The 15091-nt window shown below is 51.2% G+C and overlaps 6 protein-coding genes across 6 annotated transcripts; 3 read left to right on the top strand and 3 right to left on the bottom strand.

Moving 5' to 3' along the window:
• Positions 1-2406: 2406 nt before the first annotated feature.
• On the top strand, positions 2407-3646 carry BCR38DRAFT_339095 (uncharacterized protein; the record flags this gene model as incomplete). The annotated part of the gene is made up of 2 exons (XM_040855677.1): positions 2407-2710; positions 2763-3646. 2 exons carry the CDS (start codon positions 2407-2409, stop codon positions 3644-3646), a joined length of 1188 nt encoding a protein of 395 aa, XP_040717469.1.
• Positions 3647-3759: 113 nt separating this feature from the next.
• On the bottom strand, positions 3760-5028 carry BCR38DRAFT_181852 (Adenylylsulfate kinase-domain-containing protein). The gene is made up of 3 exons (XM_040853943.1): positions 4763-5028; positions 4403-4655; positions 3760-4242 (listed from the first exon to the last, which is right to left on the bottom strand). The coding sequence occupies exons 1-3, from the start codon at positions 4768-4770 to the stop codon at positions 3874-3876; spliced, it is 630 nt and encodes a 209-aa protein (XP_040717468.1). The 5' UTR covers positions 4771-5028; the 3' UTR covers positions 3760-3873.
• Positions 5029-5651: 623 nt separating this feature from the next.
• Positions 5652-6645, bottom strand: BCR38DRAFT_457034 (HotDog domain-containing protein; the record flags this gene model as incomplete). Its single annotated transcript, XM_040861992.1, has 3 exons — positions 5652-5681; positions 5732-6459; positions 6540-6645. The coding sequence occupies 3 exons, from the start codon at positions 6643-6645 to the stop codon at positions 5652-5654; spliced, it is 864 nt and encodes a 287-aa protein (XP_040717467.1).
• A 1474-nt stretch (positions 6646-8119) lies between these two features.
• BCR38DRAFT_484120 (uncharacterized protein) lies at positions 8120-8560 on the top strand (the record flags this gene model as incomplete). The annotated part of the gene is made up of 1 exon (XM_040863711.1): positions 8120-8560. One exon carries the CDS (start codon positions 8120-8122, stop codon positions 8558-8560), a length of 441 nt encoding a protein of 146 aa, XP_040717466.1.
• A 188-nt stretch (positions 8561-8748) lies between these two features.
• BCR38DRAFT_408430 (CBF/Mak21 family-domain-containing protein) lies at positions 8749-11948 on the bottom strand (the record flags this gene model as incomplete). Its single annotated transcript, XM_040858265.1, has 3 exons — positions 8749-10063; positions 10124-11292; positions 11355-11948. The coding sequence occupies 3 exons, from the start codon at positions 11946-11948 to the stop codon at positions 8749-8751; spliced, it is 3078 nt and encodes a 1025-aa protein (XP_040717465.1).
• Positions 11949-12412: 464 nt separating this feature from the next.
• Positions 12413-14233, top strand: BCR38DRAFT_340587 (uncharacterized protein; the record flags this gene model as incomplete). The annotated part of the gene is made up of 2 exons (XM_040855803.1): positions 12413-14014; positions 14048-14233. 2 exons carry the CDS (start codon positions 12413-12415, stop codon positions 14231-14233), a joined length of 1788 nt encoding a protein of 595 aa, XP_040717464.1.
• Between the last annotated feature and the right edge of the window lie 858 nt (positions 14234-15091).

Below are 15091 nucleotides of genomic sequence, written 5' to 3'. Positions count from 1 at the left end.
CTACCCTCCAATTACGACTCGGCGATGGCCTCAGCCATTCTGACGCGTCAATCGCGTCGATGAAGCTATCTAGGGATCAGGAAGACGCGCCGATTGGATGGATTCTCGAAATGGATCGCGAGGGTCGTAGCCCGTCGGCGCTATTCATCGCTAAGATGGCGTTGATTCTGTTACCTCAGGATCGTCGATCAGAGGGCCTCGGTCGCCATTGGGTTCATCGCTTTATTCAACGCCATCCAGAGCTCGGAAGTATCCAATCTCGACGCCTCGACCGTCAGCGATTTGATGGCCTATCGACGCAGAATACCGACATTTCTTCGAGACGTACGAAGCCTTGATGTCAGCTCACGACTACTTTCCACATAACGTCTGGAATATGGACGAAACAGGCATCGCGATTGGCGAAGGGATCGAGGGTATAGTGTACGGATCGTCAGAGAAACATACAACATTCGTTCGGAGTGACGAAAGCCGCGAATAGGTCACTATATTACATGCTATATCGGCGATGGGTAACTCGTTGACCCCAGCAGTAATATATACTGGCAAGAGCCTCCAAGCCCAATGGTTTAACGATTGCGACGATATACCTGATTGGCAACATACTTATTCGTCTAACGGTTGGATCAGTACAGATATCGCCGTTCGATGGCTTCGTGATATATTTATACCTCGAGCAGCAGCTCTTGATATTAGATGGTCATATCGCTCACGACAACGTCGAGTTTATGTGGTTAGCCTATTGTAACAAGATCTCGTTACTATTTTTGCCAGCACACTGTTCTCACGGGCTCCAACCTCTCGACGTCGCCGTATTTGCTCCATTAAAGCGGTACTATCGCTCGTTAGCGACCTCTCTCGATCGAGTACTGTTCTATTCCATTTAAAAAGTCGACGTTCCTCTCGCTATACATCGAGGCATATACGAAGTCGTTCACGATCAGTAATATACAATCAGGCTTCTCTGCAACTGGAATATACCCATTGGATCCATCGCGACCTCAGCCGATGATAGCCCCCCTTATCAGAACGACCAACTACACCACCAACAGCTAGTAATTGGCTTGATCCGACAATAATAGCGACGCCAGTGACTAGCTTAGTAGCTAGGGAGAGTCTGGCAGCGGTTACGCCATTGCGATCGTCGCAACGGCTATTGTTTCGGAAGCTGACTCGTCGGCTAGATGTACAGAGCGTCGAGGTCGCTACTTTGACCCAACATGTACACGCATTAGAAGCCGAGATCACTTCGTTACGCCCCAAACCACGTAAGAAGGTACGATTAGGGCCTAATGAACGATTTGGTAACATTGTACAGATTAAGGAAGCGATGGATCGAGCCCTTGAAGTAGAACGGCAACGAGACCAGGTACAACGTCGGAATCAGGTAATACTGGACCCAGCTAAGGCGTCAGAATCTATCAGATCTATACCTCAGGAAGCCCTAGAGCACAGTTTTCTATTAGAGCTGGTTGTACCTGAATAGCTATAATAGTACGTTGAATACACTGTTTCGAATACCTTCAATTGGATTGCAATATGTGGCCAGAAAGGTGGGTGGCCAGAAAGGTGGGTGGCCAGAAAGGTGGGTGGCCAGAAAGGTGGGGTTGTACGTTAGATACCTTTACTTCTATGTACCGCTCGTCCTTCGACTAACTTCTTATTAATTAAAGATTAGGCCCTTGTTTTACTGCCAGGTGATCCAAAATTCAGGAATTGAGTCACAATATGGTATCCAAGTTCTTCAGTTCCAAGCAGTTATTCCTTTGGATATGCCACCTGGCCCATAGTTTCGTTCCTCATGGAAGCAAGACCAGCAATAGTTAGGCAGGCTATCAAATTAAGTAAGAACAGGGTGCACAAGATGCATGGATGATGTGCAGGTGTAAGTTGAAGTACCAGTACCCTTACCTGGTTGGCGAAGATAGTCGGCATTTGGAAGCTCAACTTCTTCCTGGCTCTGCCATTACTCGCTGGTGGGGAGCAATCTCAAGAACAGACAACCTTTGAAACCGAAGCAAGCATCTAGAGGCGAGTCTTTTCATTATAATGGAAGGCTTAGACACAACCCTTAAATCCAAAGGCCAATCTTGTCTCAAGCATCTGAGTTGATACTCAAATACGACAGTTGCTGTAAGTCGACTCACAAGCTACGAGCAGCAAGGCTATCTATTGGAGCAAAGTGGGGCTAGAGCTTGAAGCTTCCTAGCCTACCAGCATTTGCGACGACCAAGGATCGCAGCTCCCCAGGTTGATCTGACGTCTGGTTCTTGGCTCGAGCTTCAAAATACTCCGGATAGATTCCACCTTATTAACAAAGCTCTGAACTTCAGCCTACGACATTTCCTACTACCGACAAGTTCTCCTAAACGATATCCTCCAACTGTGCCGGTTTGGTGCGTTACGATGGCTCCCACACCGAACAAATACTGCCTGGTGTCGCTGCCTCTCAACGCCTTCGATTCGGGCGACAAAGAAGAGGCCCTGGAAGCCCTTCAGAAGACTATCGAATCCAGCAATGGCGAAGTCGTTCCCTTCTCAATTCCAGACTTTAAGATAGGCACCCTGGATGCCCTCTACCAACAAGCCGAAAACCTGGGCAAGCTCAACTCAGCATGCGAGGGGCTGGTGAGCAAGGTCGGCGATGCGCTGCGCACATTAAACGACGACGACCAGGAGAAGATCGCCCAGTATAAGCTGGTCAATGATAGTATGTCGCTTCACCGCTGAAGTATTCCTACAAACCCTCACCAGCCTCACAGAACCGACCGACCAGTACCTCCGCACGTTTAACTGGAACAAGGTGCGCTACCGAGCCGACAAGCCCATCGGCGAGCTCGTGGACAACTTACAAAAGGAACTCGCCACGATCGACAACGACATCAAGGCGAAGTTGAACCAGTACAACCAGATCAAGACGAGCTATGCCGCTCTTCAGCGCAAGCAAACCGGAAACCTGGCCACCAAGTCCCTCACCCCCATCGTCGACCCCTCAATACTGGTCCAAGACTCGGAATATCTCGAGACGCACCTTATCGTCGTGCCTACCAACGTGAAGAAGGAGTTCTTGCAAAGCTACGAGAGCCTGGCGCCCATGGTGGTGCCGCGTTCCGCCATGCAAGTCGCCCAGGACGATGAGTTCACCCTATACGCCGTTACGACGTTTAAGAAGCATAGCCCCGAGTTCCTGCAGAAGGCGCGCGAGGCCAAGTGGACGCCGCGGTCATACAAGTACGTCGAAGGGGGCAAGGAGGAAGAGCAGAAGGAGCTGGACCGCGTGGGCCGCGAGGAGAAGAAGGTGTGGGGCGAGGCTCTGCGGTTGAGTAGGACCGGCTGGAGCGAAAGCGCCATGATCTGGGCCCACGTGCTGACGCTGCGGGTATTCGTCGAGACGGTGCTCCGATACGGGCTGCCGCTGGAGTTCATCAGCGCGCTGACGGCGACGAAACCAAAGCTCAGTGAGAAGGTCAAGACGAATCTCGACAAGAAGTTTGGACACCTGGGCGGGAATGCGTTCGGGAAGGACAAGAAGGGAAATAATGTCAAGGACGATGCGGCATTATCGTCCGAGATGGCAGCGGCTGGTATGGCACATGGCGAGGGCAACGAGTATACGGCGTTCGTGTGGTACGAGTTTGAATTGTAGACAAGGTTCAAGTTGCAGACCGTGGAATGATGTTAGGGTTGGTAGCATATATCCAGGTGTGAGTAGCCTCGCAGCGTTACATGCACGTTGATGAAACGTTTCGTAGGGTAAATGACCAGTCCATTGACTCCTAGTCTCCGACCAGTTCTCCGTTACCTTTTATCTACATTCCCAATGCTCCCTTTCTTTTCATGTCCTTTGACATTCACAATGTCGTTGATCGACGACTATTTCTTAAGCGTAACATACCCCTTCTCCTGCAACCACTCCAAAATCTGCGCCACGCATTCCTCAACGCTCTTCTCATGCGTCTTAATAGTGATCTCGGGATTCTCAGGCGCCTCGTATGGCGCACTGATGCCCGTGAACTCCTTGATCTCGCCCGCACGCGCCTTCTTGTACAGGCCCTTCGGGTCGCGCTGCTCCGCCACGGAAATGGGCACGTCGACGTAGACTTCGATGAAGGGGATGGCTTCGTCGCCCTCTGCAGAGGCCGAAGAGGCATGCAGTTCGCGAGCCGTTTGCCGGTCCGCTCGGTAGGGCGAGATGAAGGAGGTTAGGGCAATCGTGGAGGAGTCCGCGAACAGCTTGGCTACCTGTTTCGCGGTGTTAGTCATCATTATCCTTTTTCTGCTCCCTTTTCTTCTCCCGCTGTTCTCCAATGTGTTCCTCCCCGCCTCCCCTTGATGTGTTGTTTTTAAAGGAATCCCTGACCGGAACTCCAGCAGTGACGACAGACAGTCAACAATGACATACCTCAGCAATGCGACGAATATTCTCGTTTCGGTCCTTCTCCGAAAACCCCAGGTCCTTATTCAGCCCGAACCGCACATTGTCGCCATCCAGCCGGTACGCCGACAGGCCCAGGTGCAGCAGGTGCTGCTCGAGCGCCGTGGCGACGGTCGACTTGCCCGAAGCCGACAGGCCCGTAAACCAGATGGTCAGGCCGCGTTGGCCGCGGAACTTGTTGCGCTCTGAGCGCGAGAGGGATGGGTGCCAGGTGATGTTGCTGTTTTTATCATTGTCAGAACTTCTGGATATCGACTGCGGGCAGGTTGACCACGGTGGTGGGTCCAACTTGATGGAGGGGTAGATTTTTCGGGTTTTGCGACTCACGTTGCCATTTTGATAAGCTATAGATTTCCAATTGACTTGAAAAATAGAAACTGGTAGAGTAGAAGAGGATATATACTTGGAACTAAAGTGAATATAATGAGTATATACACCTGCTTGTGTGTGCGTGTGTAGTCGTAAAAGAGGACAACTCCTATTTGCTCCGGAAATTATAGCACCGACTGTCGACGCGGCATATACTTCTCAGGGATCTACGTAGCGGGAAGGGGATATCACCGCAGGCGAGCGGAACCACATAGCAGAGTTGGTATATACGCATACTTCTTCTCCACATGCTTGCGCGGACTAAGCAGGGATGACGTAATATTATGAATTTCTGCAATTCGTGGGGCTGTCTGGGTGAGGCGGCCAATTGGGGTTGAGCATGGCTTCGCAGAAGACTGAGTTGAGTACGGACTCGAGGTTGAAGTTGAGGACAACTAAGTAAATGGTGCATCTAGTGAGGATTTTGGTCGAGTCTTCGTTGTTGAAACGAACAAACTCATTCGACCTTCATTAGAAACCGCCCAAGCTGTTTAATTCCACGGGCTTGGTTTGTCTTAACGCACTCGTAAGAAAAATGCCAACCCCACCATACCAGCAGTCAGTCACCGTGCTTGTTTCGTCTGAATGGTGTATTTTGACAATCAGTGACCCAGCCTGAGCATCATGACCTCCTAAGTGGTACAAGGCATGGGCATAGAAACCCAGACTCCAGGCGTTAAACGGATTTCGCGCACCCAGCCGTATTTCTCTTCACCATCAACACCCAGCTCTGTATCGTATGTAGAATAATGACCAAATTCTATGCTTCTAGAGCCAGTCTAACTTCTCTAATTTTTGCCAGTGCTGGGAAATTTCGTGTAGAATGAAGTATTATCAAGTTTGCGCTCTAGGTGGTGGGGTATACATTCGCCATCATCTATGACCACATTAGTACCCAATTTCACCTCCTTGAGTGGTACAACTTACCGCAGCCTGCCTAGGACTTATAAACAACGCCGTCGCATCAGCAAGTACCACAGGCGTCTCGCCTTCCGGCACCAAAGTCTCGATACGGCCCTCTACCCACGCCTTGCGCCCGTCGACTTTCGTCGTTGTCGCTCGAAGGACGACATATGATTCAGCCATGGCTGGGGCTTTATAGTTGATGTTCAAGTTTGCCGTCATGCCCACATTGTGCGGCAGCGCCGCCAAACAGCACTTCGCCAGCCCCTCATCCAGCATCGTGGCCAATATCCCACCATGTACAATCCCGGGGTATCCACACAGCTCGGACCCCAGAAAGCTTATGCTAACCAGTGACTTGCCACCCTCCTCAGCCCACACAAACGGCGGAACCACGACGCGATTCGGCCCCATCAGCGTGCCGGTCGTGAGGCTGTTTGTGCGGAAGGGTGCTGGCATCTTGAGGTGCGGGCGGGACTCGGAGAACTCAGGCTTGGAGCGCATTTTCTTGGCGAGCCAGGAGTTCGTAATGAAGGCCTCGACTTCTTCTTCTTGCGGGTCGGTGGGCGTGAATAGCTTGAGCGTCTCGGCATCGGTGGGGGGCGCGAGGAGCCCGTTGAGGGCGGGCAGCGCGGGAGCGGCCATGATGGCGAAGCCGAGAGAGGTGAAGGTCACTCCGAGGGCGAATACGGTGGCGGTGCGGCGGAGGAGGGACTTGGGTTGTGCCAATGGAGGGGGCGAGGCTGTTGATGCTGCGTGTTGCTCGAGTAAGCAAGCTCTACATGCGTATATGAGGGAGTCCAACCCATGATTGGAGTATATCGTTACTTACCGGAACCAGATGCAGTTACCGAACTTGCGAATCGGCGAGACAGCGGGAGCCTCGCATTATTATGTATGTCGGCTGTGGGCGGCTTCCGCAGTAGGACGCGCGACATACCGCTCACGCATCTAGATCGCATTCGCATGACTCTTCTCATCTTGTAGCGAATGCCGGAGTAGCGGGTCAATTCAACAAGTAGCCAGCCAGCAGCACGGCCTTGATCCCCGTCGGAAGGCTGTTGGTGAACTAGGGGCACGTTACGCCCTATTGTGTCCACATACTCTATCCGTCTGGTTGGGTCTTTTCTGGAACGCCCAGACCTCTTCTATTGTCCCAAGGGATTTTTTCTGATTTTCTGAGATGTGAGAAGTGGACTTCGGCCATGGCGGTTTCGGCTCAAAGAAGTTGCCGAGGTCTGTCGGTCTATCATAGCTCCGACTCACCAGCATCAAGACTGCAAAACGTAGATTTCAACCCAATTTGTTGAGCTGAGATGATATGTTAGCGAGTCGAATATGAAGCTCCTATTGTATAGGACGAGAGTGCGGTGAAAAAGATCCTGAGCTGGAAATGTCAAAATCTACCAAGTTGCTCATTTGACTTCGGGGCTAAATGTCTTATCCTCGTCCAAACTACTTGCTCCCAAATGGGCCCCCCAACTCCGAGGTACGGAATCTTGCATCTCTTACATACCATAGTAGTCCGGTCGTTCAATATTTCAAGACTTCAACATAACAATTCAATCTGCGAACAAGTGTTCCCCGCGGCAGTAACAGGCCGTCCACGTTGCGTCATGCAGCTTGGGGTTTGGTCTGCAAGGCACAATCCCAGCCCTGTTAGCCTATCAATCTACCTACCCTGCTCATACATCTCCAGCTGTCTTCGAAGTCATAAATGATGTAGGTTCCTGGTTTCAGCTAGTTTACCTAGCAGGCACCACGCTAGCTGGCTTTCCGCTTAACCGTTGGTTCTTGAAGCTACGAGTATTGAATATCACCTAGCTTCTGCTGCCAGGCTACTACCCTTTTGCACGTATCAAACGATTGTCGCACCATAGGCGAGGAAGAGCAGCTCGCTATCAATTCACTCTCAGTCTGGAAATTCCTGCCGGTCGGCTCGAACCTCTAGCCTCACTCACTGATTTTGCAGTCACTCAGGATGGGGTCAGAATTGACAACACACTCAAGGTTTCCCCAGGTTTGCCTTACATCATGAACATGCTTGCATAGCCGTCCCAAACAAGCTTGTCCCTCCTGGCTGGCAAACATCTCACGACGATCCACTAGTTCGACCCCTCACCAACCCACCAACTAACCCCAGCCAGGCGTGGAACCCAAACCTGCTTGTGTCATATTGTTGCGTCAAACTTGAGAGCTTCCCGTGAATACATCATACTACACTACCACTATCTAAATATATAAAGCCCAAGCTCCCATCTACAGCCTCGCCAGCTTTGTCTTGTCTTTATCCCATTGAACCCCCCAGAAGCAACTTTCCAACGTCTGTCGAGACTTCTAAGCAATACACGGTACCCGTCCAACTCCACCAAACCAAAGCTAGCCCCTCCTTCACCACCAAAATCACCGATCATGGCCACCGCCGAAACCGTCGACCTAGGCTCCCCCCATCCCCCCAAAGAAGAATCTCTCAAAGCTTTCACCACCCTCCTCCCGGACTTGAAATCCACACTCCTCCACCAGCGGCGCACCTACGCGAAGCACGAACCGGAGTACTTCGCCGCAGTCAGCGGTCTCTCTGACGACGACCTTTCTTCCTTCACTGAGTCCGACTTTGAGCTAGTCCGCGTCGCCGTCAGCGCCTACGGCATTCACATGTTCGGTAAAGTACGTATTCCAGCTTTACCGGACTCGGGGCCTGCGTACGTCCATTTCCGCGCGCATATCCCGGGGGGAGAGGAGCCGCCTACGTTGCATAGTATTCATACTGAGGAGCGTGATGAGCCGGATGGGGGAAAGGTGTTTAGGGCTATTTTTACAAAGGAGGATGAGTTGGAGTGGTTTGATACGTAGATGGATGGGGTGGCGAGTAGGTATACGGATAGGAGAACGAACAAGAGCGGACTTCTCTCAGAATGAATAATAAATGAAGCTGGTTTTCACTTAGGTTGTGGGTATCTAAGTTTTAGGTTTGGTTGAGTGAGACTACATGAACCTCGGAAAGCAGCCTAGCCAGCCGGCATGACAACATAGGAATGGTGTTACTGCTCGAGCCCATTTTCTTCCTGCTCCAACATCGCAGCATAATCGTCGGCCGACGCAAATGTTGGCAGCCCCTTGAGCATCTTCTTCCTCTTCCTCTGCTCAGATTCGGGCTTTCCGTCTGTAGTCTCTGCTGTGGCTGCGCCTCCCTCTTCGTCTTCATCCTCATCACTGAAGTCCAGTGAAGACGCGTCGGAGAAGTCGAGAGCACTGCCATCGGAGTCACCACCCATGTTCAAATCATCGTCAAGGCTTGCATCCGAGCCATCGTCGCCCATGAGCTCACCAAACTCGGATCCGAGATCATCGCTGTCTGAGTCTCCGTTGACTTCCGGTCGTGAGGATTTGAGTGCTTCCCAGATCTCATCTTCGCCTGCCTCTGAGTCGTCATCATCAATTTCCTCAGCCTTGGCTTTGGTGGCACGTTCGATCTGCCCTGGCTTGCCGATCTGGCTGAAGTATTCGTGGAAGAATACATCGTCCACAGCTACTTCGGCCGCCTTCTTGTTCCAGAACGATGCCGTATTCACAGACATAGCCGACTTAGCAGTTGGCTTGCCAGAAACCAAGACACTGCCCTGCCCACTTGCTGCAACCGGCTGCATGATTGAGGCACCTTTTGATCCGTCATTAGCCTTCGGATTGCGGTAGACAAACTTGTCAAGGAAGTGTATCAAGGTGTGGTTGGCCAGCTCCGGCTTTTGTGCGGGCTTCTGCCCCTGCAGTACACTAGTAGCGTAAAGATCAACCGAGGGATGAAAATGTCGCAAGAATGGCAACAATTCCCACAAGCAGCTGAGATGCGCATTGCTATACTCCGGGTCTCGCTTTCGGCCGTCATATGCGTCTTTCGGCTTGAAGGGCTCCGTAGTCGAGTCGTCCATCATTGGCGTATCCTCATCCGGTGCATCTGTCGCATCCCCAACCTCCTCATCGTGCTCCTCGGGGTCATTCAAGAGGGTCTTCAGGTCTGGGAAAGCAACTCCAAGCTCAAGAATGAGGTAAAGGATACCGCAGATGAACGAAGGCTGATGGATATTCAGAATTTGCAGCATTCTCTTCACAAAAGCCTTAACCCGACGGACATCGACGTCAGACTTGAGACTCCGGTAAAGCAGGTTGAGGTACAGAGCTTGCTTGGACGATGTTGCTAGCCGAGGATCTAGAAGAGATTCGTATAGAGTCCTGTAGAAGCGTTCTACGACAAGGTGGCGAGTTGAAGACAATTGTTGAATCAACATCAGGGCCTGTATGCTGGTGTTGAAATTGGATGAATGGGTGATGCGGAATAGGGTATCCAAGTGCGACTCAAGCCTAGAAAAGAGAGTCAATATTAGTCTATCACCAGCCATGTTGCACACTGAACAAACTTACGTCGATTGATCTGCTTGGGAAAAGGGAACAGCTCGGTTGATACCCGTCAGGATAGCTGCGACAAGCTTCTCGGCCGACTCGCGCTCGCCCTGATCATTTTGATTCGAGTCATCACCCTTTTTTGATTCTTCGCCCTTCTTTGCCGGAGGGGCTTCGCGGCGACGCTTACGTTTATCCGATTTCGCAGACTTTGGGTCAGTGGACGGTCCCTCGACCTGGCCGAGAGCCCCAGTCTTCAGCAGAGACACAAACATGCCAAAGTAGATCCGCAGAAGAGCATCTGCCACTTGCGGCTCTTTATTGCTCAAGATGGTCTGGTTCAGGGTATTGACGGCGTAGTATTTGGGCCGAATGTTCTGGCCAGGGCGGAATATGATTTCCTGCTCCACCGCTCGGACGACAACTGCCTTCATCCCTGGATGTACATTGAGAAGCTGTAACAACAGGTAAGAAGCTCTTGATGCAATCTTCCTTTCACGATCCCCAAGCTTGTTGACGAGCAGCCTCAGCAGATTCGACTCTTGCTCGGGCTTGTCCTTCAACAAGGCATAGACCATGTCGAGAGACTTGGAGCGGGAGTACTCGACTTCATCATCACACCAGACTTCGAGTGACTGGATGATCTTGAAGTAAGACTCCTTGAGCCAGTCCTCGAATGCCCACAATATCAAATGTTCTTTGGTAATCTTGCCCGGAATCGCTTGGTCTACAGACCAGGATTTAACGCCAAACTTCTGGAGCGTCCCGACCAGGCCAGCCTGGGCGGAAAATTGGCGCAAGCGTCTATCCGACGGCAGGATCGCTCCAGGCCCAAGCAGATCTACCAGGGCAGCCGAAGCTGACAAAGCTTGGCCACGGCTTCGCTTGGCAGCAAGAGCCATCAAATTCTCCAAGGGTCGTATGCTGTGTACAGGTGATTCCATGATGGCCAAAGTCAACGCAGACGTTCTATCAGAGACTGTTCCTGAAGACATGATAGTCGACATGAACCTATGCGAGGAGGAAGCAGACAAGGTTGCCTTGTAGGCGGCGCTGTCCTCTTCCAGGAGAGTCTTCGCATATTCTTTGAGGCTCGCTATCGCGGACATATAAGGTGCAACTTTGTCGTCAGTTGGCTCAGGCAGGGCCTTCAATTGTACAGCATGCCAGTCAGGACGAGGTTCGAATATCTACGTCAAGCCGAAGTCAGAAGGGGGAACAATTGCAGGGGAGGCTAGTGAGGCTTACTGACCGTTTTCCGCTTGCCTTTCGGGATAAAATCAGCAGCTTTCTCTTCCTCTTCCGCCTCGTCTTCCTCAGATGCAGCTTCTTCCCATTCTTCTTCTTCTTCTTCTTCTTCTCCTTCTTCTTCATCTTCTTCATCTTCCTCCTCCGGCTGCACCTTCTCAAAGCCGAGTTCAGAGGCAAACTTTGCCAATTCCGCAGCTAGACCTTTATCGGCTTTTCTCTTGCCATCCTGTTGGCCCAGCGTTTCATCTTCGGAGTCGATATCTCCGACGAGCTCCAGGTCTTTCTCGTCGCCGCCTAATGCTTTGATTTCGTCGAGAAGTGCACTGGAGGCGGGCTTCGCACTTGGTTTTGGGGGTTTGGCCTTGCCGTTCCTGTCATCCTGCGCCGGTTTCCTATCCTTCTTATTCTTCTTTGCTGGTCGCTCAACTTTCTTCTCGTCAGGTTTCTCTTCAGGTTGTTTCCGCTTCAAGTTTGGCGTCGCCTGCGGGGACTTGGCCTGCTTTTGCTTCTTCTTGTCGCTGATGTCCTTTTCAGATAACTTCTGGTCAATCTTGGCGGTCAATTTCACCAGCGCTGCCCCGTCAAATGAAGCCATGGTCAAGTTTGCAGATGTCGGCTTGGTTCGTTTGAAAGCTACGGGCCGCTTGTCTGATTTACAGCGAGCTCTGAGGCCGCTCCGTTTCAAAAAATTCGCAAAAGTTCAATAATTTTAGCGGGGAAGCTGCAAGGCTAGTATATCCACTAAGTGGATCGCATATACAAGGGCAGAAACAACCAATCAGCATGAACTTTGCGATGGTTATAAACCAATTGCCCCACAAATCCATGCAAGGCTGCGAGTGAATTTGGAATCTTCATGTTTTTAGGCTGCTCAATGAGCAAGCGTGTCGCCTGTCAGTGAACACAATAGGTGCACCACTTTCCGTCCCGGCACTTCCGATTGACAGTAGGACTTGACCTCCATTTTGAGATTTATTCTTACTCGATGACCAACATCGGGCCTTACCCAACCACATTCTCATCCTCAAAACCCAACATCTCAGGCATGACCCACCTGTAATGTTGTCAATCAGGATATCAGGGGCAAAGGTTCTGACTAAGACCAATAAGACCCGATCAGTAACGCTTGTCACAACTCGTTTCCACAGCACTCAGCCATCTCATGGTGGCTCTTCGCCGCATCGAACATGTCTGTCGGAGACGTTCATCCCGCAAGAGTCAAATCCACCCAAGAGGAGCGATGGACAATCATGGCTGAGTAATGCCGGGTACCTACGCCAAGCTCACTCTGGCATTTTTCACATGCTGCCGCTGGGGCAAAGGGTCCAAGAGAAGCTCGAGAGGTTGATAGACAAGTATATGCAACAAGTCGGAGCCTCAAAAGTCTCACTCTCTTCGCTCTCATCACAAGAGCTATGGAAACAGACCAATCGCCTGGAGGGCTATGGGCCGGAGCTTTTCCGCCTCTCTGATAGGAAGAAGGCGCACTTCTTGTTAGCACCAACGCACGAAGAGGAAATCACAACTTTAGTCAAGTCGACTGTGAAGTCATACAAGCAGCTTCCTCTTAGGCTGTACCAGATTGGTCGCAAATACCGTGACGAGCTGAGGCCTCGTCAGGGACTCCTACGTTCCCGAGAGTTCATAATGAAGGATCTCTACACTTTTGATGAAACTGTCGAGTCAGCGATGCAGACATACAGCGAAGTACGCGCCGCTTACTCACGCTTGTTCGACGAACTGAAGCTTCCTTATGTGGTTGCCGAAGCTACGTCTGGAGATATTGGCGGTGATCTCAGCCATGAGTACCATCTTCCGATATCAGTGGGGGAAGACAACGTGATCAGCTGCGACAGCTGCTCCTATGCGGCAAACGAAGAGCTTGCCGTGGCCAAGGTGGATATGCCAGCAGAGGATGCGAAACCTCAAGCCCAGGTTTGGCGTGGCATATCCAAGGATCGAACGGTGCTCGTCAATGTCTGGTATCCGGCTGCGGTAGGAATCTCGGGCTATACTATCAACACACATGTAATCAACTCAATCGTCGACCCCAGCATTGAAAACGCGGGATCCTTGTGGTCAACGACCACCAACGATAAACTATCCCCAACAAACCAGAAAGTCCTCAATATATTTGACCAAAGGCTTGGGCCGAAATTTGAGGAGGAGCTTGATACCTTAGCCGCGATGATGTTACCGCCAGGCAGTGACCTCGAGCTGGCATCACTGGATATCCAGGTCATCTCAATATCCGACGATGGGCAGCCCCTAAACCTTCTGCGTATTCGTGAAGGCGACAGCTGTGCCTACTGCTCCTCCGGCAAACTCAAGATTCAGAAGGCCATCGAGTTAGGCCACACCTTTCACCTAGGTACCCGCTACTCCGAACCCCTCCAGGCTGCAGTCCAAAACCGCGAGGATCAGCTCGTCACAATGCAGATGGGCTGCCATGGCATAGGTGTCTCCCGTATCATAGGCGCAGTCGCCGACCTCCTCGCCGACTCGAAAGGCCTGAACTGGCCCCGCGCCATTGCGCCATTCGAAGCCATCATCATCCCCGGAAAGGATTCATCACAGGAGGATGCTGAGTCTGTATACGATCTCCTCAAGAACCACCACGACCCGAATGCCCAGCCGATCGACGTCGTGCTCGACGATACTGTGCTACTCCGCAAGAACCAATCACTATCCAAGAAGGGTATTTTCGTTGCCAGGTTGACAGAGGCTGATAGGGTTGGGTACCCTGTCATCGTGCTACTCGGACGCCGGTGGGCTTCTGAAAAGATGTGTGAGGTTCAGTGCAGGCGGCTTTCCATCAAGGAAGATATTCCGTTTAAGGATCTACCGATGTATATTAACAACATCTTGTCACAACTCTAATATACCCACTGGCGCCTTAAGCAATATCTATATGTATACTACGCTCACATCCGTCAAGGCTTGACCTGATGCTGTTCGACCATGTCTACCAAGGTGAACACATTGCCAGATTTCCCCTCGCCGAGCATAATGGCTGTCTATGACTTGGTCTTTTTGGACGTATTGAGGATTATCTGCTGGATGAAACAGTTCGTGAGCAGCTCGGGATGAAGGATGGAGGATGACGGCATGGATAGCGTCCAGTTTGGCTTGTTGGGCCTCTCGCGCCGAGCTGGCTGAGACCCGTCCCTGATACCGAGTCCCCAAGCCACTCTCGCGTGCCATGTATGTACTGCCCATCTCAATGTCATGTAAACTCATAAATCCTGAAACGTCCATTGCATGAACTCGTCTCGAGGAGGTGCCCAGTTGCTCGACATCTTGCAGCAAATAGCAAGCGGCGGCAGTGTATCGGCATTAACCCTGTGATTCTGAAGTCCCAGAAGCTATCCTAAAGCCAGCGGATAATGCGGCCATCGTCCTGGTAGTTTGAGTCAAGACCCCAGATATTTGAGCTTGTCTCTAGCTAGGACCAAATTCAGAGCTGCCCCATAAGGAGATTGGTGAATTTGAGACTAAAACAGAGTATCGAATGCTAAATTGTTGAAGTATTGGGAAGACTGTGTATGTTTAATAATAATGAAACCGGACTGTTGAAGGTGCTCCGACAAATTGAGCTGACGGCAACATATTCAAGCCTGTTTGATGCTAGTTGAGTATCATGGCCAAACACATGGTAGCCTGTTGGTATTTATATCTGCTTAAACATTTTGGCCGCCATGTGGACATATGCAAACTGATCACTCAAAATTATGTTCA

The sequence above is a fragment of the Pseudomassariella vexata genome (assembly GCF_002105095.1).
Source record: "Pseudomassariella vexata strain CBS 129021 chromosome Unknown BCR38scaffold_5, whole genome shotgun sequence".
NCBI classification, from domain to species: Eukaryota; Fungi; Ascomycota; class Sordariomycetes; order Amphisphaeriales; family Pseudomassariaceae; genus Pseudomassariella; species Pseudomassariella vexata.
Note: the sequence above shows the minus strand (reverse complement) of the source record. Positions and strands in the feature narration are given on the sequence as shown.

What these genes read in the sequence shown, in the direction of transcription:
- BCR38DRAFT_181852 (XM_040853943.1), bottom strand. An exon ending in ATATTCGTCGCATTGCTGAG is followed by an intron (nt 4,243 to 4,402) that starts GTATGTCATTGT and finishes ACCGCGAAACAG; the next exon opens with GTAGCCAAGCTGTTCGCGGA.